Source organism: Pterocles gutturalis, unplaced genomic scaffold, assembly GCF_000699245.1.
Source record: "Pterocles gutturalis isolate BGI_N339 unplaced genomic scaffold, ASM69924v1 scaffold10236, whole genome shotgun sequence".
Classification (NCBI taxonomy): Eukaryota; Metazoa; Chordata; class Aves; order Pterocliformes; family Pteroclidae; genus Pterocles; species Pterocles gutturalis.
The window spans coordinates 26,661-51,314 of record NW_010100413.1 but is presented as its reverse complement, the minus strand read 5'-3'; the positions used below and the strand labels follow the sequence as shown (position 1 = coordinate 51,314).

Genomic DNA, 24,654 nt, shown 5'->3' with positions numbered 1-24,654 from the left:
TTAGCCATGGGTTACCTTTCCTGACTTCTGTAAGCAGTGAACAACCTCTATTTGACCTGAAATAACCTATACTGAAGTATAAAGCCTGGAAAATCCCGCTACCTGTTCTCAGCTTCCCCTGCCTCCCTCTATAGACCATTTTAATTTAGAGCCTCTGTCTGGTTCACAGATTTCTAGAGAAATTGAAGCTATGTTTCTCTTCAGAGGTGCTAACTTCTGAGTGGCAGATGAGCACAACATGTAACTGTGAAAGTGTGGTTTTAGTCTGTGACTTTATTTGATAGCGTAGAATTTTCTACAGGGCAGGTACTTTTGGGTGGTTATTTTTTTTTAATTCAGCTGTTTTATTTCAATATAGTAAATGCTGGGAAAGATGGTAACAATTGGTGTATAGATTTTAGATGCAGTTTGGGGATAATCTTTATACAGTTTTGTAGTATTTGTTCACTTTATGTCACTTTTTTTTTATATAGTGTCTTAATATTCCACTTCAGTTTTGAGAGTGGGCAACTTTTGGACAAAATGGGATTGATCTCTAGCTTAGCAATTTGGCTTGAAAATGAAAGAGCGAAAAAGCTGGAATGTTCTTTAAGCAAGTCAATTCAAGTAGTTTAGTTCTGGGTTTTTTCGTTATTCAGTGACTTCAAATCAGTTTAATTTCAAAATATTTCTCCCTATGTTATTAACTTCACGTATTTCATAGTCCCAGCACTATATAACTTTTTGTACAGTCTTTTTTCACCTTGTGTTTCCAGAAAAAAATTAGAAAATATTCCCTTTTGGAAGCATGACCTTTTCACCAGCTCTATTGTACCCTTCAATATTTGGATTTAACAGGATGAAACCTAGAAAGACGTTATGTTCAAGTTGCAAAACACAACAATACAACAAGATGCAGTGAAATATCCAAAGACAAAGCAGATAAATTTTTTAATATACTTTTAGTATGATCAAAGCTACAGCAACTATCTCAATATTAAAAAGGTAATTGGATACTTACGTATAGAGAATGATTATTGCATGTTATGAGTGCCACTCCCATCAAAAAAACTATTTTAAAAAATCTGTTATCTTAAACTCGTGACTCTTTCCATTCTTACTAAAATAATTTAACAGTTTTAGAAAACTATTTTAGTGTTTTTTAAAGCACGTTACAAATGAAATATGATTAATGCTTTTCATGTAAACAGTCAGCTATCATCAAGTGAAAATCCCTTCATAGTTGTTTAAACTTTGCTTGCTGAATACGTACAGCCTGGCAGTAACTACCCGTTCAGAATAAGTGGTGGGAAGTTTAGGGATAAGAAAGCCCAGGTTGTAATACCTGTGCAGAGTCCCATTAACACCATCCCGCAGAGGAAGGTGCAGCTGCAGGTGGGGGATGCTCACAGCCACTTTCCAAGCCCGTTGGAAACCACTCTCTAATCCACCAACCTGAGTGTTTCTTACCTTCTCTGTACTGGAGGCTGAGCTCTTGCAGGTCACTCCATTGCATTGTCCTGCAGCTGTTTCTGTCTTAACTTCCAAGGCAGGAGATGGGCGAGAATTTAAATTGCTGGGTGAGACAAGATTTTTATCCCAAAGATGAAGCTTGCCTTGCTTTGGGGCGCAAATGGTGTCCAGTACCTGAGAAAACTTGCTTTGGGTTATTTTAAGAGTTTTACTTTAGTTCTACTTGACTCTTGGGTAGAAGGTGAATCATGAGATGGAAGCGGGTCTCCTTGGGCTCCCCTTGTCTTGAAGCGTGATAAAGGGAGATAGCAAAACTGGTCCCTGGGCAGGAAAACTCCTGGTTGGAAGACCTTCATCTGGGACTGTGATAACTGATGGAGGTGTGCTTTGTGCGGGGCTGGAGTGTCTTCGTTGGGAAGATGTTTGCTGCTTTTACTAGTGTGAGCAGATCCCTCCAGGCCTGCTCCCTAGGGTCTCTGGATGTGAACTGACATCTGAACACTTCCCCAGTCTCGCTGGTATGGACTGGAAGAAGTGCCTGCCCTCAGAAAGGAGGTAGCATGGGTTCAAGGCCTGAATGAGAAGGTTGTTGTATAAATGCAAAAGCACGGAGGGAAAATGAACTGTAATGCTGATAATCGATACAAGATTTATTGTAAGGGAAGCAGAGAAACTTTTTTTTTACTGGCGATTTAAGCTTGTTCTGCAATGTAGGAGTAACCGCCAGCATCGGTTATTCATAAAAATTACCTATATGCACAATTTTATCTGAAGTATTTTAGTAATTTACTTTTTCATGTGCAGATACAAAAACACATTTCTTGTCTCATTTTTCCACAATCTCTGTTGTTTACTACTTTGTTTTGGTCCTTTGCCAGTGTTTACAAAACATGGTGTGTTAACCTTTGCCTTATTCCACCAGTTTGAGTCAAATGTGCTAATTTTTTCCCTCTTCTGTATGGTGCAGGCATTGGTACACAACAATTGGTGGAACTTGCACGGTTTCCAGAAGGCTTTTTATTGGTTTCTTGTAAGATATCTTTTTGCCTTTTTGACTGACAAGCTGTTAATGTGCATTATTGCCTTGTAAACCTCTTCCTTCCTGTCTTTTCCTAGAAACTTAGGTCATCTGGTATTTCCTACCCCTTTCCTTTAAATTATTCTGTGTGGTTTTTTTTTTTTTAAATTATTGGAATTGCTTGTTTGTCTAAAATTTCTCTATTCTAGTTGAGAAGTTTTTTTCCACAGCTTCTTTCTGAAGATTTAAACTATTTATAGGGATAGAGGAGCTCCTTGCAATATCTTTATTTTTCATCACTTGAATCTGTTTAATGCGGGAATTTTAGAGTTTGGGATCTTACTTGTGAAGCTCTTTGGAAGGAACAGGCTTTGTTCCTAAAATAAGAAAAAAGCTCTTTGTCTCCTCTTTCCTTATCTATTAATATCAACTTATTTTGTGATTCAAGAAATTCATTGGTATTCAGCCTGGTAGGAATGGATTGCTTTAATGATATTCTAAAGGGGTTTTTTAATACCTTTCCTTTATGGCTTTTGAAATGATGCCATGGGCTAACATCTTCCTTTGACTGTGCCAGCTCTGAGCCCTGCAAGAGGACGTTGTGGGAGTTTTTTCTCAATAAATATTTTGGGAGCTCTTTGGGACAAGTGCTCTTTGAGACTAAATCTGTTTTCAAACTCGGTTGAAGAGTTGTCTAAACTTTGTTTTAAAGATTAAAACAGGAGTGAATGTTAAAAGTTTATTTATTCTGCAAATAGATTATTAAATATGGAAGGGAAACACAACAGAGGAAAAACTGTCGTTCATTTCTCAGTACTATGCTCTAGGCAGTGTGGTCATAAGCTGCATGTAATCTTGCCTTTCCTTTTGCACATCTTCCCATATAGTTAAATCAATGAGTTCCCCTGCGTAGGGGAGAGGGAGAAATTTCTTGCACTGGTGGCTTTGGGAGACATTATAATCTGGGTTATTGAATTTATTGATTCATTAGGAGTCAAAAGACTGAGCCTTCTATTAGAGAATATGCATTTCTAAGGCAGTGATTTTTGCCTGTAGGAAGTGCTCCTTCCTCCACGTCTTTAGAACTCTGAAAGAAGTGGTAAACACCTGTTTTCCCTCTGTTCTGTATTGTTCTGCATATGCCAGGTCTAATCTGTACAGCTGTTTTCAGTGGGCAACCAATGCTGTCTTCATGATGTTGTTGCTTACGGTGGAAGAAAAACAGCTGTTATGTAAAAGCAAAAAATCAAAAACACATTTTTAAGTAAGTAATTTGTATTCTTAAAAAAAAAATTAGGACTTTGAAGAGTTTTCATTCTGCATAAAAAACCCCTTCAAACATATACTTACTGGTGTGTGTGTGTCTATATATGTCTGTGTGTGTATATGCCGCAGTCAGTGTATGTTTGAAAGTTGTTACTGGCTGTGGGTGAAGTGACTGACCTGAAAACTGTGTCTGAAAGAGAGAAATCAAGAGAAGTGTGTGGGTTTAGATGTCTTAGTTATTTTACAGTTAAGTCAGATTTAAAACAAAAAAATGACTAAAGTTCTTATTTACTGTAACATTTCCATTGCAGAAGTAATTTGAATATGATCTGTCTTGGCGACTCGCTAACTGCTTGATAACCAAGTTCTTGTTGGTCCTGTTGCAAGAGTGGTTATAATTTTTCATGTGCTTGGGGGAAGTTCTAGCCCAAATGTTCCTTATTGCTGGGTAATTCTCAATGGGCAGGAAACAGTTTCATACACCTTCTGAACCGTGCTCTTTTGGTACAGTAGACCCTAATTTGCAGATTTTTGCACCACATGTCAGATGCAATGAGCTCGACAGGTGATTTGTGCACACACTGTTAGAAACTTAATATGCGAGTCCTGTGGGGAGAACGGTCATGTTGCATCGCTGTACTGATGCGTGCTTTGTCCAGCTGGAAATTTTTTATAGTAAGAGGGTGAAAGGTAATTTTGAACGAACCTTGTCCACCTTGAGTAGTTCAGAGGATCTGATGAAGAATCAGCTTCATGTAAGTAGGACCCCTTCATGGGCATGCAGTGTTTTTCGGCCCCCCCAGCCACTCTGTGAAGGTGTAGTAGCAACGAGGGAAATAGCCATCTAGATTTATACTCTTACAGGAGCTGCATTTATTATTGTCTACAGTTACTCCAAAATGAAAGTTCCAAATAAATTTCTTAGCTGTTGGTCTGCTTCTAATTCTGACAAAAGCCCAGGAGACTAAGAGTGCAAAATTAAGCAATGAAATAAAAATCAAGGGGCTGGAAATGAGAAGGAAAAATGGCATACGTACTTGTTTAGGAATTTTTTTATTTAGAAAAAAAACCACAACAAACAAAAATGGCATTTGAACAGGTAGTTTACCAACAGGCAGGTTGAGCTAAACCCCTCCATCAAATTTTATTCCTATTTTAGGTGAGGTGGCAAAATCTTTGGGCAATACTTGCAGCAATGGAAAAAGCGTGGCTCTGTGTCCTACCTCTCAGCTCACCTCGAGCTCTCTCACTGCGTTGGAGAGTGACAGACAGTAGCAACAATTTGAATACAAACCTGGGCACGGTGCTGTCGTGCAGAACCCGAAGGCATGGGCTCTCCTAAACACTGGTGGTGGGGACTTTTATTTCAGTGTGCCTACTGTTTTCAGGTTCAAAAAGAATTAATCTTTTAAAAGACGAGATTAGGCTGATGAAGCCCTGGCTGGTTGAAATGCGCCGTTTGTGTTGATGGTGGCACATTCTGATTTGGAGAGCGTGCTCTCTTTGGGGGCTGATGGCTGCTACTGGGCTGCTTGTGTGTTCTTTTCAGTTGTGTAACATCTTGCCCAGCAGAAAAAGAAGTGCTTGAAGTATTGTTCAATTTGTCTTTTTAACTCTAATTGCAGTCATATTGGCATCACAAGATTTAGCTTTTGGTATTTGTGGAAAATATGAATATAGCGATTGTATTCTTCAGTACTGCTGCTGGTGCAAATGACAGCGTTGAGTCACAGCAGTTCGCTCTGATATTTTATGTAAAATATATTTGTGTTCAGTATATGGCGTTGGTTCTTTTTCCAAGTATTGAGACAATGGTGCAATTGAGACTAGTCTGTATCACACTTACGTGAACTTATATTTTTAGTTTCTAGTATCAATGTAACATTGGTAGTGTCCGATTAAAAAAAAATCTCAAATTTGTACAAATCTAAAGTCAGCCTTGCAACATTTTTCTTAGGCAGGTAGTATCAGCAGTTTACAACTGCAGAATTGGATCATTTTCTTATTTGCTTCTTACTAAGACTCTCTTCAAGCTTGGAACCAACCTCTGGCCTTCCAGCCTCAACCTTCACCTCTGGTCTGTGCAGGACTGAGGTTTTGTCTCGGGGAAAAGCTACCATCAGCTCAGCTCGATTTTGTTGCTGTAAAATGGGCCAGAATTCCTGAGCTCTGAAATGTCTTATGTGTTTTAATCAAAGAACGTAATCATTGCTTTTGTCATTAAACGTCTGGGTCTCTGGTTGCTCCCCCTAGACCTGGGTGTGGGCTTCTTGGGTGAGCTGTTGTCAGAACCGCCTCTGCAGAGGTGCCTCTGCGTCTCGCTGCTCTCCGTGGAGGAGCGTGCGTGCGCCCGTGCGGTTCCTGCCCAGCGTTGCCTCCCTGGTTATGCAAGGAAACAATTCACGTGGCACGTGTGACTTGGAACACCTCGGTGCTTTCTCCTTTGCCCTGCCCCTTCCCTTCCATGGGTCAGAGATCTGTTTGCAGGCTGGTTTTGAGGTGGCTGGGGGTTGGATTCCCTGGGCTTGTATCTCCTGATGGTTTGCACTTTCTGTGGATGTGTGTTTCTGTATGAATTGTGAGATACCTCAACTGCCAGTGCTTTGTTATGAGTTGTACAGCTGGAGTAAGGGAATTCCTCAGGGTGAACACTTCATGGGTATGAAAGCTCTCACATCAGTACAGCTTGTTCGGCTACGTATCCAAAATAAACAATAACATAGAAGCGCTGCTACTACCAGTAGTAAGGCTGCTTCTTGGGGGAAAGAGAGATGCAGTTAACTCAGCTTTGCCAAGTAACTTAAAGTTGGGCAGCAACTAATAGAAAAAGAACAATTTTTTTTTTTTTTTTTTTTACCTGGGAAAAATGTCAGTATCCTTATGTTGTTTTCAAAGTGATGAATAATGTAAATAAAACTCTTCATAAGTGCTACTGCTCAAATGGTGCATTTGCTGGAAGCGACTGAGCTTGTAGAAAGCTTCCCTTGATGCCCAGCTGTGCTGTGAGAAGGTGTGCAAGTGTGTTGGAGCTGGTTCTCACCGATGGAGGCCTGAAAGAGGTTGGAAAACAAGTTTTCTTGAGTTAAATTGTAACTATAGTGTTGGGTGGCTGCCACCGGCTAGGCTTTGCTTGCTGGGGATTTTACTACACCAGCAGCAAATGTCGTGATTGCGCTTCTTGGGGCATTGAAAAGGGGCTGTTTATTTAGCAGAAGGATTGAGGGTGTAGCATGGCAATTTCTGTTTAGCTCTGCTGCAGTGGTGTTACTAACTACTTACTCTGCTACACCCCCCGTTACCCAGTCATGAGGAAATGTCAATTTATAGTTAATTATTAACGGTGGTCAGGCCTGGAACAGCGTGTTCTTCTCAAGGTTGTTAGTCTGCCAGATTGGCCACGTTGATGAATTTGCCTAGGACTGCTTGAGGAGGCTGGGGATGCAATTTGAAGAATCTGGTAAAGAGCATTGTTACAACTAGGTGAACATTAGCAGGGCATTACCAGCAGGGCTCCGTTTCACTGAGCAATGTTTGTGTGGTTTTCTATTGAGTTTCTGTAGAGACAAGCTTGGCTGGGAGGGGGGTAGACTGTGAAGTGACTCTTATTGTCGTTACTTTGTGAAAAGTGTTTATTCATTTATTTAAATGAATTTACTAATTTAAAATGTGTTTACTTCATTACTTCGTACTCTCTTCAGAAGCACAGAATTTACAATCTTAGCTCTGATGAAAATTCACACCTTTTGTTTAAGTTAATGTTTAATAAGCCAAGTGCAGTTCTCTTTGCTTCAACCTGAGAGCCAAGAAGACTTATTTCCTTCGAAGGGACCCTGTGTAGAGCTGATAATAGTTGGTAGGTATCTCGAGACAGGCTTTCTTGTCCACATACCCTACAAGCTCCCCCAGAGCAAAGCAAGCCAGAGAACTCTGGAGCCAACTTGAGCTTGTGCATGCCACTGCCCTGGAGCGATCACTGCTGGAGTGAAGTTGTCGTGGTCATCTTGCCCTTGGGGAAGGAGGAGAGGGCTTTGAAAATGTGTGTAGGGGGAATGGACAGACTTCCCTGAGATTCAAACGGAAAATTGAGTCTGAAGCTACTCTAGTAGCTGGAGGCTGCCTGGGGATTGCGCTCTTCAGTCCATCTTCTCATGGTTTTGTTTACTCTGCTTTGGTTTGCATCCTGGAGTGGCCTTGTAGTGCACACATTTGGCTTTTGTTTTAAATGAAATTTAACTGGAAGATGTGTTCCAGCTGGTCATGAATGTTCAGGCTCAAGTACCCTCCCTAAAATGAACACAGAATAAGTTGGTTTTTTTTCCTCCCCTTTAGCACCAGCTGCTTTGCACTACGCATCCATCCCTCTCTTATCATGCTGCTGGACTTGTTAGTGTAGATACGGTCTGACAAGCCTCCGTTCGTATGAGGAAGCAGGAGTCGTCTCGATAAGAAATGTGCAGAAAGATGTATAAGCTCAGTGAAGTGATTTGTGACAAGGCAGGGAAAAGAAAGATCCACTCTATGGTAGGTGGAAATGTGGAGTGTATTATTTTCTGTTATCAGAAGACGTGCTAAAAAAACCCCAACCCAATCCTGCAACCCAGTAACTGTACTCTTTCCAATGTAGTTATCTGTAGGATTACATTGTAACCTGAGTCCTCCAAAATAGTAACAAAACCTAACAAAAAAAGTTTGAGGTTGTATGTTTTACTTCTCTCATGTGCAGGCATGTGAAGGAGGTGTAAGTAGGGATACTGGTGGAAGAAACAAGCAGAGGTTTTTTTAGCAGGAACCTTGAAAAGACTTTAAGAAAAAAACCCATTATTTTGAGACTTTAGTATCTTTGGAGTAAATGTGGCAAATTTGGTATTTGAGTCATCCCAGAAGAACTGGAAGAACAGCAGGTTTGGCTTGGCCTGAGCTGCGCAGGTGGCACTGGAAGCTCCAGGTAAGCTTGGACGTATGTGTGCTCCAGGGCAGTCAGTGAGAGTTGAATTTGGAGCTCTAAGTACTGTGATCAGGATAAATGATTCCTTTAAATATAATTATTATAGAAAAGAGGAAGAGTCTCATAGTCAATAATATGCTTATGCTGTGCACCAGGCACTTTGTAATGGGGTACGTTATTTAGGAGAGAATTTGGGAACTTGGAGAATTTTTACCTGTGTTTTGAGGTTAAGAGTTGATCTTAAATCCTTGGATGGAGCAGGAGGCCAGTGGCAGTCCCATAATGTCTGGTGGCGAGAGAGCCCAGCTGCCAGCGCTCCCCAGCTTTCTACATCATCTGGTGCTGGGCAGACAGCTGTGGAAAGGAAAGGGCTTTGAAGTTTTCTTCTGCTGTTGGGGCAAAAAACATTTTAGGATGCTAAACTGAGGTGATGGTATGATTATTTTAATCACTCTTAAGATGTTTAAATGTTTAATTTGCATAAATCAAATCACAGCTTCAGGATAATTATGCCGTGCATTTGGTTGATTTTCGTTTGATCAGAGTCATTGCAATGTCTGGCTCAAGTTTTATGTGACTCATCTGCAGTTTAAATACCTATTGCCAGAATCTTCATGTGCTTGGTATGAAAAAGTGATTTAATTAAAATATTAATATTGAATTTGTATCTGAGAGCTGATTGGACTGGCATAAGCCATAACTTCCCTGAAATCTTGTAGTAATTTACACTGGGGTCCATCCAGTGCCTTTTTCTGAGTGTTTATCATTACATGACATGAAAGTTTAAGGCTGGTGTTTGACGAATCTGGAAGCAGATGCAGCAGGGTCAGTGCAGAGGCGAGAGCTGGAAGGTGCAGCATCCGAGAGATGGGGTCTGTGCATTTCAAATGGAGTTGAGGTTCCTTGTCATACGTGTGGGGTAGGTGCCGCTGCCGTTGTCCTCCTCCCTCCGATGTTATGCTGGCACGCTCTGCCTCATGTCTGGGAAAGGGAGTTATGGTGTGGAGCATGACCCTGGATGGTGTTGTGGCTCTTCTTTCTGCAGAGCCAGTGGCCTGAGTCAAGGTCAATTTTGGAGAGGCAGTGGGACTAGTCCTGTGCTGTCTCATGGGCTATGCAGAACGGGGCTGCTGTGCTCGGGGGCTTCCCGGGCTGGCAAACTGCCTCCTCTTGTGCAAAACTGTTCATCGTTTCCAATTGGTGAGGTGTAGGTGTTCTTTCTGAGAGGCTGTACAGGTGTAGCCTTCCAAAAATGTGATGAGAAATTGTCATCTCTACCTTACTGGGAATTAGAAAGTTAAAATTATCCACAGTCTTTTATTCTAACTTTCACTTCTCTTTCAGCAAGGAAGTAGTTGTGTTGGCAGGAAATAAATATGAAAAAATATACACAGAACATGGAAAAATGTTATTTTTCTTCCCTTCACATTCACTTGAAAATAAATTTTCTGCAAGAAGTCTGTCCTTGTACATTCTCTACCTACAATTATCACCCCAGCTTTCAGAAATGATCTAGAGCAGGGGTGTATATTGTAGATCTGTCGATTATACTTAGTTAATTTAACAGGTTACCTTAGAGTGCAAGTTTTCTGTGTCCCAGCTAATGGAATTGGAATATCTGAAAATGTGAGGTTAATATTTGGTTTCCAAATCTGAATTGAAGGGAGGAAAAAAAAAAATTATGCCTCTGCCCGCTATAACTGTGCAAGCTTCTGCAACGGGATGGTGTATAACTTAGAGAAAGCCCTTGCCTTTTGTGAATGGGTTAGATTACTGTAACTGTTAATTTACTTAGAAAATGTAATTGTTTATGGGGATGTACACATGCCCCTAAGGTATTTTGAGCCCCGTCACACAGCCTGATGACTTTCATGGTGAATTTCTTGGAGCAGTGACAGTCGTGTCAGTTGTCTGTCGGCTCTCGGAAGCCCAATGGTGCTTATGATGAGTCAGTTGGGTCCCTTGTATAAGCAGCAGCATCAGCTCACAATTAAGAGCTTTGAAGTTATTTTACATTGTTATTAATAAATATTTGTATTGGTTTTTTAACACTATGGTACTTTTGTATGTAGAAATGCTGGGGGTTTTTAAATGAAAGCTGAGTTTTTAATAGCACAAAGGTAGTTCTCCCACTTGCAGAATTACTAGTAGTGGGCTGCTGTGGATGGTCTCAGTCCTGCCCTGTGCAACCAGCAAAAGCTCTTACTGCTGTAACCTGCTGCTGCTGCAATCCTTGTGTGCTGGAGAGTGTGCACCAGTAAGGCATGAGGACCTTGCAACGGGTCATAAAAAAATAAATGTGAAATAACTTCAGGTTAGCTCATGTGGAAAATAAACTCATGTCCTGGTTTTTTTTTTTTTTTTTTTTTTTTTTTTTTTTTTTTTTTTAGAAGAGGAAGCTGCTGCAAAGCTTGGAAAAGTGGATGCAGGATTCTCACTTGCTTTTTCTTTTTCTCTCCCTCCATAGGTATGGCCTCACAAGTCTTGGTCTATCCACCATATGTTTATCAAACCCAGTCAAGTGCCTTTTGTAGTGTGAAGAAACTCAAACTAGAACCAAGCAGTTGTGTGTACCACGAAAGAACCTACCCGCAAATCTATGTGAATGGTAAAAACTTTGGAATTTCTCCCCACAGGGTTAGTGCGTACTTTCAGACTAAAAACCCATTTGACAGACCTCGAGGACAGAACTTTTTGTTGCAGTCAAATGCTGTTGCTTTAAAAAATATTGCAGGTGCTACAAAAGCGTTAGCAGCGCGGGCGCAGCAAGCTCAGCTAGAGGCACCTCGGACTGGGACGCAAGGAAGCCGATCAGATATCCTGGAAGGACCCCAGCGATGTGGATTGAAGCGTAAGAGTGAAGAGCTGGATAATCAAAACAGCACGATGCAGATTGTTGATGAACTGTCCATCCTGCCTGCAATGTTGCAAACCAACGTAGGGAACCCAGTGACGGTTGTGACAACGGCTGCGGCTTCAAAACAAAGTGGTACAAGCGGAGATGGAGATTACCAGTTAGTGCAGCATGAGGTATTGTGCTCTGTGAAAAACACTTACGAGGTTCTTGATTTCCTTGGGCGAGGGACCTTTGGACAAGTCGTGAAGTGCTGGAAAAGGGGGACAAATGAGATTGTGGCAATCAAAATCTTGAAGAATCATCCTTCGTATGCACGCCAAGGACAAATAGAAGTGAGCATATTAGCGAGACTAAGTACTGAAAACGCTGATGAATTTAACTTTGTGAGAGCCTACGAATGCTTTCAGCATCGTAACCATACTTGCCTGGTTTTTGAGATGTTGGAACAGAATTTGTACGACTTCCTGAAGCAAAACAAATTCAGCCCTCTGCAACTGAAAGTAATACGGCCTATTCTGCAACAGGTGGCCACTGCACTGAAAAAACTAAAAAGTCTGGGTTTAATCCATGCTGACCTCAAACCAGAGAACATTATGTTGGTGGATCCTGTTCGGCAGCCTTACCGGGTTAAAGTAATAGATTTTGGGTCTGCCAGCCATGTATCAAAGACTATTTGCTCAACCTATTTACAATCTCGGTATTACAGGTAGGTGTCTTTTGTTTTTAACTTTCAATGAGACAAAGTTTTAGCATTTATTGAAGTTAATGGCTTAAATAATTAATTTTCCAGACAACTAGTGAGAATAATTTGGAAAACATAAGGACCATCTAAGAATGTAGGCTGTACTAAGATTAAGTGATGGGTTATCATTTTAAATGTGACTAGTTGCTTTGAATGGTTTTATAGTGTTATGTTTTTCTAGAAGTATGTTTTATGTTGTACTCTGAATTAATCACTTACTGTTATTTTGAGACCTCCGAAACTTTTTAAAAAGAAAAATGGAAAAAAAATTAGCTTTCACTTGCTTGCTTAAGATGCCTTTCCTGCTGTCCTAACACGATGGGTTTTTTTCTGTAAGCAGCTGGACAATGTACTAGAAGTGCAATATTTTTATATCCTGTTGCCAAAGATTATGTAAATGTTTCTGTTTTTCTCCAGCACTTGTAAATATTTTGCCTAGTTCTTATAAACTCCATTCTGATTGAATGCCTTCAGCAGCTATGAACTTCTGGAGTTAGTGAGTGATAGGATACTTAAATGTTTAAGGTGATACCAGGCGGGCATTTAATGTCATTTTGGTACGTGGTCACGTTCTACTTTGGCCTCAAAAGGGATCTGTGTTTTTGATATTATTTTGGTCATGTTTTTTAAACCTTTCTTTGTATAGTTATCCAATTTGTGTGACATTTAAAAGCTATTAATATTTAGCATCTGAGGTCCTTTTGTTTTCTTTATAAGCTGAACTTGCCTTAATTGAAGACCTTCTTCAGTTCTGCTTTGCATCATTGGCAATAGTATGTCCTGCGTATTGCCTGTCTGCCAATTCACTAAAAAGCTAGTAAACTAGGACAATGAGTAATCTGAAGAACAGTTTAAATATTTTAAAACTATTCATGTTGAAAGTGAAAACTTGTGCAGTGCAGTTCTTGGCTTGATGAAATTAGTGACTGGAGTTCATACCAGAATAATCTATTTTTTGACTGTAGCTTGTAAACAAGAACACTTCATGTACAGTACCCGTGTAAAATATTCTAATTCATCACCTGCATTTCTCTGTTACATAATTAGAAACTGCAGCTAAGGGTTTAAAAACTACACAGAGTTCATCAACAGAAAACTAAATGGGGAAGCCGTATGGATTGATGCATACCCACATTATACAAAAATGTGCACGAGAGGAAATTAGAAATGGGGTACCTTGGGAGTTCATTTTGGTGTAACAGCTGTACACCACTCAAGATATAGTATTTTTGGGCCCCTCAGGACAAAAATGGGCAAGTGTTGAAAAGGCAGCATGGATTCTGCAAGGTTCTAGACAAGTGCAAGTGTCTTATCGTCAGCTGTTCTGTACAAATTTATCGTTCGGCAGATACTCAAGATACATGGGCTGAGAATACTTCCTTACACATATCAGCTTTTTATTTGTTGAAGAATTACAGATTATTTTGAGCTGTTGCCATTTCTTCCTCCTCCCTCCCCAAGAACTGACAAAGGGAGGGGCTGTAGACAGCCAGGCTGGGTGGTCCTATTGTGGTACTTTGTTCTTGACTAACTAGTTTTCAATTGTATTTTCTGTTTCAGATTGCTCATTAGACGTAACGTTGTTGTGCAACATACAAATTTTAGCTGTAGTTTTGTTGTACTTGGGTTGATGTTCCTTTGCACCTAAATTTCATACAGAATTTTGACCTGCTTACTAGGTTGAGCAGATCTCTATGCTGGCAAGACCAACATGCAGCTCCTTGGCACCTTGTGTGCATTTTGGGTGGGGTTTGTTGTTTATGTACATTCAAAAATATTGTCCCCCATGCCCCCAATAAACCTCGTGGGTGTATATGCTTGTCTTGGCTTAATGATGTTGAGTGATATTCATACAGACTCATATAATATGTGCACCTAAAATGCCCTAGTTACTAAGTTGCACTTAAGTGCTTTGTAAATATTCAGGCTGTTCAGTAGATCATATTCTTTTATCTCATGTAGTTTTATAATCCTTCTATAAAGTGCCATATAAGTCAGTATTCTTTTGAAAGTAAAAAGGGTATACAAAAAAAAAAGGTCAGGGTCTATCTACTTGGGTAGTTTTGGCGTTATAACTAAGTTAAATATTGGTTGAGATAATTTTGAAGCTGAATTAATCTTGAAATAAGTGATACTATCCTTCAAAATTATTTACAGCAAAAAGTTTACTTCTGAAAAAGGTTTTTAGCATGCTGGATTTCATCGTGGATGCATAGCTCTCTACCAGTTGTGTGATTCAAATTAACTTTGCGTAGCTTGGCGTTCAGTTTCCTCAAACTTTCTTTTTATTGCTTTGGCAGCACCTGACTAGTGTAAATAATAGCAGAAAATAGGGATGTGATCCAAAAGGTCTCAAAATAGATGATGCCAGGGAAACTGGAAAAGCCTTGAAGAGGAATGAGAAGGGCCTTCAGAGAGTATTTTGTACTGAGATGGAATTTATTTTGCAAGAGATTGTGCTTCTTGTCAATCAAATAAGGAACTACTTCATAAAATATAACTGTACATAAATGTTATTTGTATTAGAAGAGGGTGGGAATGATAGTGCAGGTTTAACTTGTTTGACTATGACATGTTGAAACAAATCCTTTAGAAAAATCAAGCAGCAGTTGGGACACTGCTCTCTTCTTTTTTTTTTTTTTTTTTCCCCTCCCCCCAGCTCAGTGGTGCTATGTGTTTGTTTAGGTAATTTAGCAGAAAACATTTGTTTAAATAGATTTTTATTTAAAACTTCAAGCTAAATTAATCCAATCAGAGTTAAAATTAGAAACGTTTATTAAAAAAATGCTTGTTCCCTACAGCACCTCATTTATTAGCGTGATCCCATCTGTATACTTGTGTACAATCTTTGAAAACTGTTTCTGTGCAAGCCCTATATGTGTTTTCATGAGCTTTACCTGTAGTTCTTACCCCCGGGGATCCTTGTCTGTTCAGAGATGACAGCGCATGGGATTTTGATTCACCAAATGATAGGCACAGTGCGCTACCTTTACTTAGGAAATCTCCCTATATTTAGTGGGAAGTATCCCATTAATGTCAATGTGATGTGAACCTGGCCTCTTCTGAGAACTCAGCCAGGCCCAAGAATTTAAAGAAAAAGGTATTAAGCAGAAGTGTTTTGGTTTTAAATGACTATTTTGTGAACAGAGACCTTAGAAAAGGATGGAATGAAATGCCCTTAAACAAGGGTGTAGGGTGAGAGGGCTGCGAGGAAGCAGGGCTGCATCCCCGCAGGATTGGGATGCCGCTTCTCAACCCTGTGGTGCTGGTGCTGTCCTTCCCTGGGGGTGACACTGACCCCATCCCTGTCCCTTGTTCTTCTCGCCCCACATCTGCCTGAGTGCCCACGCCAGTGTCAGGAGGGAGGGGGCTGGCCTGGGGAGAAGGGAGGAACTTTTATTTCTGGCAGAGCTGTTAACTTACGCCATGGTCATTTTTGAGAAGAGGATTTGCACTTTCATTGTGCCCACCAGTGTCTGTAGAGGCGTATGTTGAATGCTCATAAAGAAGATTTGCAAAAGTGAATAAAGAGGAGGGGGATCAGATTTTTTCAGATCTCATCACCACTTTTTCTTGTTTGTGGGACTGTCATGAGCTAATTATCACGAGAGTGGAGAACACCACAAAGTCTAATGTTACAGTGTTTATTTTGAATGGTAGTGTCAGTGTCTTAGAACTGTAAGAGAAGTGAGTAACTAATTTGAGAAATAAGTAATAAAAGGATTAGGACTTAAGGAATGTAGTTCAGTTCTGTGAATGGATAATGGGCTGACTTACTTACCTTGCAGCAGAAGAGGTGACATAGTGAAGGCTGTTAGAGACATTACAGTACTTTTGACTTTAAAAGGATATAGACAAGCAGAAAAAATGGAGACAAATTGGATGGAGTGATGATCTGATGTTTTGCTGTTTCTGTTTCAGCTCTGTCAAGCAAAGAGGAAGTAAGAAAATGATTAAAATGAATAAAAATACTTTTGGACATTTTATTACCTTTTTGTAAACTCCTGGCTGTGATGTATTGCTAGAAATTAAAGTACAGCTATGAATAAATACTGACCACAGTGTGCTATCTTAAGTCACAGATTATTGGGTTTTGTTTGTTTTAAAGATGAAATGTTATTCTGAATACTCCTTGCCTAAAAGACAGTGTTCCTGCTTACACATTGTTTTTATGCTGGTCTGGATTTTAATAGCTGTGGGCTAGAGAGATCTGGTATTTGAAGCCTTTTCTTTGCTGCTGGCCTCACACGTTAAGACTGTTGACCTTTTAGGAGTGATCTAAGTAGGTAAATAACTAGTGAGTGTATACATTTTGAAAAGAAAAAGCCCTTACATACAGTGGAGGTGATCAAGCTTTTGTCATATATGGAAATGGTATGATAAGCATGTTGCTGTCCTTTTGGTCAGCTGTGCCCCAAATCGTGAAAAGGGGAGTGTGGCGTCCAAAAGCAAAAGCTGCTTTTCCCCTTACCACATGGCGTAGGCTGCGGAGGAGGGGAATCAACACATTTCTTTTATTTTTAAGTCTGGTGTCTTGCAGTCATCTGGTGAGGCAGAAAGTTTTCCCAGGGCATAATGTTTCCCTCTGGAAGTAATTTCCCTTTGCTTTGCCTGTCTCCTGAGCTTATATGTATTTAGGGAAGCGGGTGTGAGAAAAGGGGCTTCAAAATGGCAAGCTCCAAAGAGCAGGAACCTCCAAGAAGGGTCGAGTGATCTGAAATGGTCAAGGTCAATCCTGTCCATCTACTTCAGGCAGCCGAGTTACTTTCCTTTCTGTTGCTGTGAGGAGCAATGGCCTCCTCAGCACTTTGTGTTGATAAGTCTTTAAGCCTGGTTTCACAGCAGACCTCTTCTTTCTTCTGGTGTTCCCTCCAGGAGTTGTTTTTTTTTTTTTCCAGAAAAACTTCTGTTGAAACCTGTCCATAACTTCCCCTTTTTGAAATAATTGTGCACAGCACCAGCGGATAGGGAGCTCTGTTCCACTCATTAGCTAGTACCCAAATGATGGTTAGCGATACCTTCTGCACGTTGCTGTCGTACCTACATCCCATGCAGCTGCTGTTCAGAGTGGGTAAAGCTGTATTTAAAGGATCCTCAATTCCATCTAATGGTAACATCTACGTAGCAGCGTTTGGCAATGAAGAAGCCTTTTCCTTCTCTGTTACTTTTTCTTCTCTCCCTTGTTGCTTTGCCGTAACACCAACTGAATTGTTAAAATGCATTGCCATGTTTGCGTGGCAGGCTGAGCATAGGTCACTAAGGGAGAGAGCTGTAGCTGTGCGCGTGTGCGCAGAGCTTCATGATTTCTCGGGTTTGCTGTTGGTTGGGAGGAGTTACTGCTTAATTGTTTTTCAAGGGGAATCACCTGTGTGTTGATTAAATTTGGCATTGTCTTCCTAAAGACATGATTTTGAAAATGGGACTTTGGTAAACCTTGTAAAACTTATCATTCATGATCCTTGTGATATCGTGGATTTAACAGTAGCCCTTGCAGGTGTAGGAGTGATTGTGTTCCTTCGTTGTGTGCTCCTTGTGCACAGCCTCTCCAGGGAGTTGAACAGTCACTGCTCCAGTTGCCTGTGTAGCTGCTGTGATGTTTCCCATCTTGTGCCTGCTGTCTCCCAGAAAACATCTGTTTCTGTGTCAGATTGTAGTGCTGTTAGAGCACAGCTGGAAATTTGACTGAAAATATGTTTTGAGAACAAGCACTCGATTTCCTGATAGAAGGATGCTCCTCTTGGCATCCCGCGGTCCGTATGCAAACTGCTGTTTAGTTTCAGAAAATGAAATGAATGGGAAGCAATATAATTGATCTCCGTATAATCCAGGGCACCAGCTGAATCTGCAGTAGGCTGATCGACAACTTGAGTGATGCTGGCAGAATGGAAGGTGTCTGGTTATTAAGGGACGCTCGTAGCTTGGAAATGTTTTTCTGCTCCGCTGGTGACAGCAGTAAAATACGATCCCAGTTATTCAGCAGTGTGCCCATAAGGAAAAGCAAGTGATGTGAGTGGATGCACTCAGTGGAGTCGACTCATTCCTGAATCGGACAGTGATATCCTCCCTCCAGCCTTCCAGCTAAGGATAGTTGCTAATCAACAGAGTTGTTCCAGACAAAATGCCAAATGTCACTAGTGTTGCAGCGGAGCTCAGAGAGATGGAAAAATCGCTGTTGGATGTGTTCCTGTTGGACGAGAGCAGGCTTTTGCCCCTCTCCTCCCCTTACCCTCCCCTCCCATGAAGGATCGGAGAGGATGGAGGGAGAGTGATAATCATTGTGTCCTGTGGTCCTGACATTGCTTTCACTCGCCCAGTCAGTTCTGCTGCAGCTTGGAAAAGTGATATGGTCCGGTGCGATCTCTTCTGCTTTAAAGGGTTTTGGAAAAGAGTAAAGTGATGGAGTTCTGTGGCTGAGTGACTGCCCATGGGCTGTGCTGGAGCCAGGGCTGTGTGCGTGCTCTGAGGCTGTTGCACTAGGACAGCTTTTTATTTATTACTTTTTCAGCTTCATACTTAGTTTCAGAATAAACCAGCAACAACTTACGCTGTTTTGTTTCCCCTCTCAAATTTATGAAATCTATTTGATTTGTTGTTCTCCCTCTTTCTTACAGACATTCCTTCAAAATTAGAAAAATATTCTCATGGCTGCAAATTCCTGGAGAGGCTTGTTTTCTCACTGGCCTTTATAACTGGATTAGATGTAGTCTTTGTCACTCAAGAGACTCCAGACAGGCTGACAGTACCTCCTTAGGGAGCTGTTAAATTGAATGTTTTCTTTTTGTACATTGTTGCAGGATGGGTTATTACAACTCAGTAACACATCCCTTGTGTCCAAGTAACTTTTCGGTTATCTTCTAACATCAGATCAACATACAACTTACATATGTTTAAAATATCAGTTAAAAGTTTTTGTATGCAAATAAACACCTATCTTAATACAGATTTCCTTTATAGGGATGAGCATGGGGAGAAGTCGTCCAAAATTGACATCTCGGGAAGGAACTGCTTTTTCAAGTCTATCCATTGCTGTCACATACTTGAAGTTTCTAAATAAGCTTTATCTGGAGTGGGATGTCTTGGGTTTTCTCCTTTCACAATGCCTAAAATTCTTGCTTTTTTTTTTTTTTTTTTTTTTTTTTTTAAATCTCAGACTTTAGGTGTTTAAATGGGAAGCAAAGCTCGGTTAATAAATTGAGTTTTCTGTCAGGGAAGCGCAGTATGAGAACAAGCTAAAAATGCTTCTGTAAACAACTTGCACTTCAACATGCTAGCAGATGTTATTCTATCACTTTGAACTGTGCATCACTGAAGTGTATTGGGATATCTTAAAATAGTCAGGGGTGGTGGCCAGAGACTCTAGACTACTATAGATGGTGAGGCTGTTTCACTGTTGCAATGAAATAAGCCAGAAGTACATGCTGCTAAGGTCATTTGCCTGCTCAAGGTCAGCGTGTTCAAAGTCAGCTGCTATACTTGTAAGCATGGTTACTGTCAGTAGTATATATAAGAAAAGAGTCCTGATAATGTAAAGAATTGCTTTTACAACTGAATTGAGACACTTTAACAATTTTTTCCCCCTTTAAAGTTGCAGGGCTGCGCTTGCTGGTTTATTTTTTTATCTGAGCAAACAGAACTTCATGTCAAGATAAGCCTTTGTGGCTTGTGTCTGAACAAATAACTTTATTGATTTGGCAAGATTTTGTTTGCACTTTTTGCGTGGTGCTCATTAATTGTTTAATTGACTTCCTATTTTAAACTTCTGTTTCATGATTGCTAGGACCTAACCAAACCCGTTGTAAGTGCCCTCCAGGAGTGACAATCTTAGCTCATCATAACTTCATATTTATACAGCTGTTGGATAACAAATGTAGTTTCAATTCCCTTATTATTTTCTAGTCAACATAATGTGGTCTCATATCTTATTATTCTGTTCATAGGAGCAGAAAATAAGAGTAGATTTTTTGGTAATGGTGAGGGGGGGTTTCTCTCTGTCTGTTTTTTTTTTTGGTTTTCATCCTCTCTGAAGATCCAGTGGAGTGTTGTAGGGATGGGAGTGGGTGAAGTGGCAGCCAGCCTTCGAGGGGGTTGTTTTTCTGAGCTAGGGGTTTTCCAGGTAACATAAGCCAGGATAACACACGAAGCATTCAAAGGTACCATGTACCTGCTGGAGATTCTAATAATGTCAGCCCAGATTTCAACTAATAGTGATGGTAGGAGCAGAACTTAGATCAGAGTTCAGATGAAGGTTCTCTTGGCCTTTAGACTGCCTTGGTTTGAACAGAAGTAAAATCCTTTCATAATATTGAAGGAGAAAGAGCTCTTGGTTCTTGCTGTATTTTTTTTTTAATTGAATAATAATCTTGTTTGTCATGGCCAAAGTTTTGGGGAGCAGCTTTTATTTTTCACACATTAAACCAGATCTACTGAAACGTGATCCTTTTTTTTCACTGCACAGATATTTATGTCACACAGATTTGTTCATCATATATCTGTGTGTATGGGAGTGCAGATATATCAGGTGTCTTAACTGCAGAAAATATCAGTGGTAGCTGCAAGGCTATATTTGTAAATATTGTGTCTAACTGCTTCCACTGTGCCTCTTTTGAAAATGCGTCTGTGTATTTCTGTTGTAAGAGCAGGTAGTACTAGATCTAAAGCAAGGGGATTGAAACCAAAGCCTATACATCAGCCCCTGTCTCTTCCATCTGGCATCCTTGTCTTCGAAGGACAGCTGCTCTGTGGGTGAAGGCTGCCTTCTGCATCAGCTCACGGCATCCAGCATGAGCGAAGAGGATGAAGCAGACACGTGGGGGAAGAGATCTTCTGTGTGACTGAGTACACCAAGATGGGCTGAGCTGCTACTCTACTGACACAGCCTGTGGAAGGGAGAGGATGTACCACAGCTGGGGGTCATCCCATTAGCTGCAGAAGGCAAACTGCCTTAGCTGATCTCAGAATCAAGCAGGTTGAACAAGGGCAAATAGATAATGTGGGCACCTTTAAAATAGTTAACACTTGTGCTGGTTCAGACTAAAACCAGCAATAAAATACTATTGTGATTAAAAAGCCAAAACAGCTACAAGAAAAAACCCCTTTGTGAATCCTGGCATTGATTGGAAAGTGGTAGAGGTGTCTGCCATAAAAATGAGTATTTGGGATGTAATTATGTAAAACTAAAATTCATATGACAGTAAGTTTCCTGAAATGTTCATGTTTTCTGCTTTATGTTTGGAGGTCCTTGATGCTATGGTGCTAGCTAATATTCGGGAGGGATTTTTGTTTGGACTGTTCATAAAATATCTTCTAACAAGTGAAATTGGATTAGGGGGCTGGAGGAAGCAAGCCGAAAGTATTTCACAGATAAGATTTTCAAGCAGTTGCATTTTGAAACTGTGATGTTACCTTAAGAATATATGAAGTGTCATTATGCTTAAAAATCTTTGGTTTGCTGGTAATAGGACAGCAATGGTTTGATTAAAGTGTAGGCATAATGTAATCTAAACCAGTAGTACCTGTGTGTGAGTCTTTATGCAGACAAGGTTGTGCTGATGAAGTAAAAAGTAAAATTGTTTTTATTCCTGTGAAGCATTTAATAAAACTCTGAATCTCCCTGAAGCCATAGTTGCAAAGTATGTGGGAGAGGGGCTGATGCTATGGCCTTCTGTTCCACGTACTCGTGGCTAGAAGTGGGCAGAAGCACAAGCTGGTAGTACTGAGCTTCCACAGAAGATGGACGGGGGAAAGTGTTGTTTTCTGTCCATGCAGTGTTGTCCAGCTTGTTGTATGGCATGGTTTGACTGCAAACAGACTTCAGCTCTCATTTCTTAACACCAAAATCTGACTATTAGCCTGCTAAGTAATGGAAAAACAATTGCATCTGTGCTTCTTAATGAAGGCTTACTTACACAATAGTAAATTCAGAATACGGTGGTGTTCATTTAATTTCCTTGGGCTTCCAAAAGTCTAATCTTTATTTATGAGCCATAGAGGAAAAAGTCAGAGTTATGACCAGAATGTCTTTCTCAGTGAACAATAAGTACTTCAAGGATAAATTATTAAAAATGCATGGTCTCTGGAATTTTATATCAATATTAAATTATTACATGTATTACATCATAAATTATTATATATTACATCAGTATTTTGAATACCTTATTGGATATTTTTGAGAATGATGGATTCTCCTTTAGTCAATTATTCAATACTGAATACAATGTAAAAACACCAGATACTTCATGATGAAGTATTTCATGAGAGTAGGCATTACTGTTTCAATTTCAGTGATATGGGTAATCCTGGAAAAAAGAGCTGCTAGCAGCTTCTCACAGCTCTGTAGCCCCTGCTACCGAACCTTGCTGTGCAAACCCAATGCGTTCCTTTAGCAGCGATGTCAGTGTTCAGTGTGTGTTTGTATGTAAATGCATATGGATCACAACTGAACTTTCTCTGTTTTTGATGTTGCAGGTTCAGAAATAATGTGCATTTAAAATGTCTTTTAATTGTCCGGAATTGATTCCAGAAGTTGAATTGGAACTTGTTATTATTTTTGTTAGTTTCTCTCAATAAATTTTACTTCCCAGATAACTTGGATATGTGCATTTCATAACTTCTTTGAAGAACTGCATGCATCACATCACTTATGTACAAGGCTTTTATATACATGTAGCTATGTGAAGCTTTTAAACTGCACATTACTGTAGTTTTGTCAACTGAAAAACTTTAAAAATAAAGTTGGTTTGAGTTGTTAGGGTATGCTGCTGTAAGTCGCAAAGCGGTAGTAGCACTTAATGATCCTTGCCAGAAAAGTCTGATGGTGGAAGTGTTGTTTGCACTAATGGCACTGGATGTCGTGCCGAGTGCCTTTTTGAACCCCAGTAATGTTTAAAATTTTGAGCTGTTAATTTTCTCACTTGATAATTAATCTCTCACCTCTTGCCAGCCAGTGCTGTTCTAGCTCAAGATCTAGTGTGTATTTCTTTATGTAAAGTACGCTGATTGGCTATGCGTATTTTGTTGAGAGTGTTTTTAACACCTTGAAGTTTTCATCAGCGTTTCCACGCACACATCTCCTCCTCACCATAGGAACAGTTTCTGAGGCACATTTAAAACATCGTCTGCATCTTCTGCATGGCCAGGTTTCTGAGTTCAATAAAGCAGCTGTACTTCATGGGGTTTGGGCTTTGTCTTAGGGTAACCTTGGGCCTTTGGCTTCTCTAGAGAAGTACCCGATGAAGGAATTCTGTGTTGGCGGCTGCTGGTGGGTGACAGCAGGGCTGGAGAGATCCCCAGCTGCTCCTCAGTTTCTGGCAGTACCACCAAGGGTTGCAGGATGGAGGCTGTGCACTGCTCTATTTGCCGTTCCCATCAAGAGACAATCACACTGGGAAGTATTGTGTGGAGATGCAACAAGTTTTTAGACACTTTACCTCTCTGGAAGAGTGGCCAAAAGTAGAACAGAGGGCCCTGGCATTTTTGGAAATAAGAGTCCTAGAAAGTATAGCAGGAGGATATAATTTGTAGATTATAGGGTATGGCTTCTGAGTGTTCTTTGGTTTTCATCTAGCCTTGAATTATTTCAACAACTTCCACTGAGAAAGTATTCTTAAATCAAAAGCTTTTCTGTACATGGAAAGTAGCTGGGAAAGCTCTGTAGTTAAAAGTTGATGGATGTCCCTCTGGTTATGCTGAGTAACTCCTGTAGGGAGAGGCACTAACAAAAGTCAAGTGTTTAACTGGTACTGGAGTTTATTTCTTGCTGTTCTTATTAGTAGATGAACTGTATGAGTCTCTTTCATTGAGACAGAGACCAGAGACCCATTTTTTTCATGACAAACACCACTTAGGTCGCTGGTGTTGTCTTGCTTTGTGTCATTTCCCTATTTAACAGAGTGTTTAATACAGGCAGCACTTGTTAGTTGTTAAAAACCTACCAAAAAGAGTCAGGAAACTGACAGATATTTAACTAGGAAAAAACCTGCAACACTGTAGGGTATTGCAAAGAAAGATAATCAGGAATTGGTGTGTGTCTGGTGCCTGGAGTACTTCACCCTGCCCTCTGCATTGCTGTTCTGCGGGGTGGCTGGGCACGGAGCGGTGCCACGCGCCGTGTTCGACAGGCAGTTTGTAGCCATGCTGTTGCCTTCTGAAAGAACAACTTCAGGATTACCTAAATCTAATTAGTACTAATTTTTTTTTTTTTTTTTTTTTGGTGCTTCATCTCTGGTTGTTCTGAGGTTACATTGGCTATGGTTATTGAGCATTTACATATGAGAAACTTTTTTTCTTTGTGTATCATAGAATCATAGAATGGTTTGGGTTGGAAGGGACCTTAAAGATCATCAAGTTCCAACCCCCCTGCCATGGACAGGGACACC

The 24,654-nt window shown here is 40.4% G+C and overlaps 1 protein-coding gene across 1 annotated transcript in view; it reads left to right on the top strand.

Annotated features, from left to right (window-relative positions):
- Window positions 1–11,150: 11,150 nt before the first annotated feature.
- The window catches only part of LOC104466341 (homeodomain-interacting protein kinase 3-like), a gene marked incomplete at its 3' end in the record, with an annotated part of 39,841 nt that continues 26,337 nt past the window's right edge, over window positions 11,151–24,654 (top strand). Inside the window, exon 1 of the mRNA XM_010079728.1 lies at window positions 11,151–12,244. Coding sequence (XP_010078030.1) covers window positions 11,151–12,244 — 1,094 coding nt within the window. The remainder of the gene's footprint in view (window positions 12,245–24,654) is intronic.